At 46.0% G+C, this 3,470-nt stretch overlaps 1 protein-coding gene across 1 annotated transcript in view; it reads left to right on the top strand.

The window, feature by feature from the left end:
* Positions 1–613, top strand: part of Psmb2 (proteasome subunit beta 2) — a 31,114-nt gene extending 30,501 nt beyond the window's left edge. Inside the window, exon 6 of the mRNA XM_005353233.1 lies at positions 377–613. Coding sequence (XP_005353290.1) covers positions 377–484 — 108 coding nt within the window. The 3' untranslated portion in view covers positions 485–613. The remainder of the gene's footprint in view (positions 1–376) is intronic.
* Positions 614–3,470: the final 2,857 nt, after the last annotated feature.

Raw genomic sequence — 3,470 nt, 5'->3', positions numbered from 1 at the left:
CAGGCTGGTCTCGAACTCACAGAGATCCGCCTGCCTCTGCCTCCCGAGTGCTGGGATTAAAGGCGTGCGCCACCACCGCCCGGCCCAGAGTCTGTTCTTAAATGAGCTCCTGACTGGCAGAGTCTGTTCTTAAATGAGCTCCTGGCTGGCTTAGAGGCACGTGTGTTCTTGTAAACCGACTGGTGGCGGACTGTGAGGACACACATTGGATTGTCTCGTGTACCTGCTGACTGGACATTCTTCAGTGACATGGTACCAGCTGGCCAGTTCCACAAGAGGAGAGCCTTTACACTTGTCCCCTTAGCTGAGGGCAGACCCTGTCTCATACTTAGTAGTCAGTAAATGTCTGCTCACTGGTTCCCTCGTCTCTCTGCAGCTCCAGAAGCGCTTCATCTTGAATCTGCCTACCTTCAACGTTCGGGTCATTGACAAGAATGGCATCCATAACCTGGAGAACATCTCCTTCTCTAAGAAGGGCTCCTAACGTCTCTTCCTTCCCCCCCGCTCATCAGGGGACTTTTTTGATAGGATCCTTAATTTTTTTTTCTACTCTTTTGGCGTGCACTCTTGATAGATGGTTAATTCAAAATAAACCTGACAATACTAAATTGAGCTTTGTGGTTTTGGTCTCAGTTTGCCTAACATCGTGTAGAAAGGAACAGGAAGGAAGGTTTTTGTCTTGCCAGATGCGCCATCCCTCTTTAATAATTAAGTGGTTCATGGCCCCACACTCTTTCCTGTCCAACTTCCATCTAGCTCTGTCAGTCTTTGCTTGTTAATGTCGTGTTGTCTCTGAAGCAGTGGTTCTCTTTGCCTTTAAACCTAAATCTTTTTTTGTTGTCTGAAATGGTGGCACACACCATTAATCCCAGGACTTGGAAGTCCGAGGCTAGGAGAATCTCTGTGAGTTCGAGGCCAGCCTGGTCTACAGAGCAAGTTCCAGGACAGGCTCCAAAGCTACAGAGAAACCCCGTCTCAGAAAGAGAGAGAGAGAGAGAGAGAGAGAGAGAGAGAGAGAGAGAGAGAGAGATACAAGTGTACACAGGGTAGCCCAGAGGTAGAGTACCTCAAGCTCAGACGCTGGCTTTGATCTGCAGCATCACACAACACAAAAATAAAGGCCATTCAAACCTGAGGGGTTTGTTTTGTTTGTTTGTTTTTTAGGTCTTTTGATTTTTTTTTAAAGGATGTGGAGCTTTTTATTTTAAAAATTAATGTGTTTATATGTGACTCAGACTTGAGCAGTAGGGTTTGCATCATTGGACACCAGATGCCTAATGAGCTATCTCACGGTATATCCTAGGATGATCTGGAACTTACTCTGTAGACCAGGCTGGCCTTCAACTCACAGAGGCCTGCCCCTGCCTTCTGAATGCTGTGTCTAAAGGCGTGTGACACGGTACCCAGGTAAGTCTTTTCCTGAGGTAAGAACTCATTGCATATGTGTAGTCCATGCTGTTCTGGAAATTGCTATGGTGACCAGGCTTTTTACATCCGTTTGCTGATGTTGCTCAATGGAGAATATTTTGAGGACGGTTTAGCCTTAGACTAAGGTAAGTCCTGCTTTACTCTGTCTTCACTACTCTTTTAGTTTTTATATAAAGTCTTGTTATATAGTCTACACTGACCTCCAAACCACAATCCTCCTGCCTCATATAGAAGCCAGGGGGTAGCCGTGCGATGGTGGCACACACCTTTAATCTCAGCACTCGGGAGGCAGAGGCCAGTGGATCTCTGTGAGTTTGAGACCAGCCTGGTCTACAGAGCTACTTCCAGGACAGGCTCCAAAGCCACAGAGAAACCCTGTCTCGGGGAAAAAAAAAGAAAAAAAGAAAAAAGAAGAAGCCAGGTGGTGGTTGCATTTGCCTTTATTGTCAGCACTTAAAAGGCAGAGGCTGGGTAAGTTCCAGGACAGCAAGGGTTACAAAGAGAAACACTGTTTCTAAAAGCCATAAATAGGGGCTGGAAAGATGGCTCAGCGGTTAAGAGAACTGACTGCTCTTCCCGAGGACCCAGGTTCAGTTCCCAGCACCCACATGGCAGCTCACAACTGTCTGAAAATCCAGTTCCAGAGGATCTGACACCTTCACACCAATAAACCATAAAAAATCCATAATAAATGAATAAATAAAATAATGATGCACATATAGATACATTTGAAGTTTATCTGAGAGAAGCATATCCTATTTCTGAGGTCATCATAGTCACAATACTGAGTGAAAAGATACTCTGGTATCTCACAGGCTTCTCATACACTGATGTAACTAAGTGCTTAATGTAATAAGAATTGGATGAAAAGAGCTGAGTCACATTGCAAGTGTTTCCGTCTCTAGCATCGTGTGAAGAGCTTTGGACCCTCTGCCAGGTTCCTGGATCTCTGCTTCTCATCGCCCCTTGGTAGGGCCCTACTGAAGCATGCGTATTCTATAAAATGGTTGAATGAGGCCCTAGCTCATTGTGGTCTTGAGTATTCTATGCAGTGATGTAGTGCAGGACCTGGTGTGTAGGTCAGTAAAAATCACAGCTAACCTAGCTCCACCAACAGGACGTAAGCAGGAGTGAAAGCTCACTGCCTTTCACTGCGTGTCTCCAGGCTGCCTCGTGCAAACCCATAAACCCAGCTGTCTGTCTTCTCCCTTTATCGCTTCTGAGCAAATCAGTTTATTCATAGATACTTCAACCTCAGCTTTAGAGATAGAGCACATCGGCATGTCTAAAGCTCCTTAGCATCTGCTCCACTCCAGACCTATCTCACCTTATAACTACCTATGCCTGAAACCGGGGCATTCGGCTTTTTAAATATGTGTGCACTGGGGCTGGAGAAGTGGCTCTGGTTAAGAGCACTGGCTGCTCTTCCAACAAGTAGCTCTCTTGTTAACTCCATTGCATCCTGGGAGCAGTGTGTGGTGTTTATTTCTGTGTAAACGACGACTTGTAATTACACAGTGGTTTGAGGATCTCACCCTCCCGGAAACGTTTGTGATAAAATAGCCCAGAAGCACTGGACTCTGTTTGTGCCTCTTGTGTGGTAGAAACAGGGACTGAGAGTTGCATAGGGACAGTATATTCTAAGAAACATGAGCACATTTCAAGTATGATTGCCTTTTTTTTTTTACAAAGTATTCAAGAAATCAGCAGCAGGGTCTGAAGAAGAGACAGCTCAGTGGTTAAGAACACAGGCTGCTCTTCCAGGGGATCCGGGTTCAATTCCCAGCACCCACATGGCAGCTCAATTATCTGTAACTCCAGTTTCAGGGAATCCAACACCCTCATAATAGCCATGCATGCAGGTAAACCACCAATGCACATGAATTTAAAAGGTATATGCGGTCAGCTTGCAGTTTTCATTTGTACCTTGTGCCAGGGATCAACTCCAGGAGTCGGGCTTGGGAGCAAGACGGTCTTGAAACTTGCTCTAGACCAGGCTGGCCTGAAACTCAAAGATTGACACGCCTGCCGGGCGGTGGTGG

Source organism: Microtus ochrogaster, chromosome 10 (assembly GCF_000317375.1).
Source record: "Microtus ochrogaster isolate Prairie Vole_2 chromosome 10, MicOch1.0, whole genome shotgun sequence".
Lineage (NCBI taxonomy): Eukaryota > Metazoa > Chordata > Mammalia > Rodentia > Cricetidae > Microtus > Microtus ochrogaster.
Note: the sequence above shows the minus strand (reverse complement) of the source record. Positions and strands in the feature narration are given on the sequence as shown.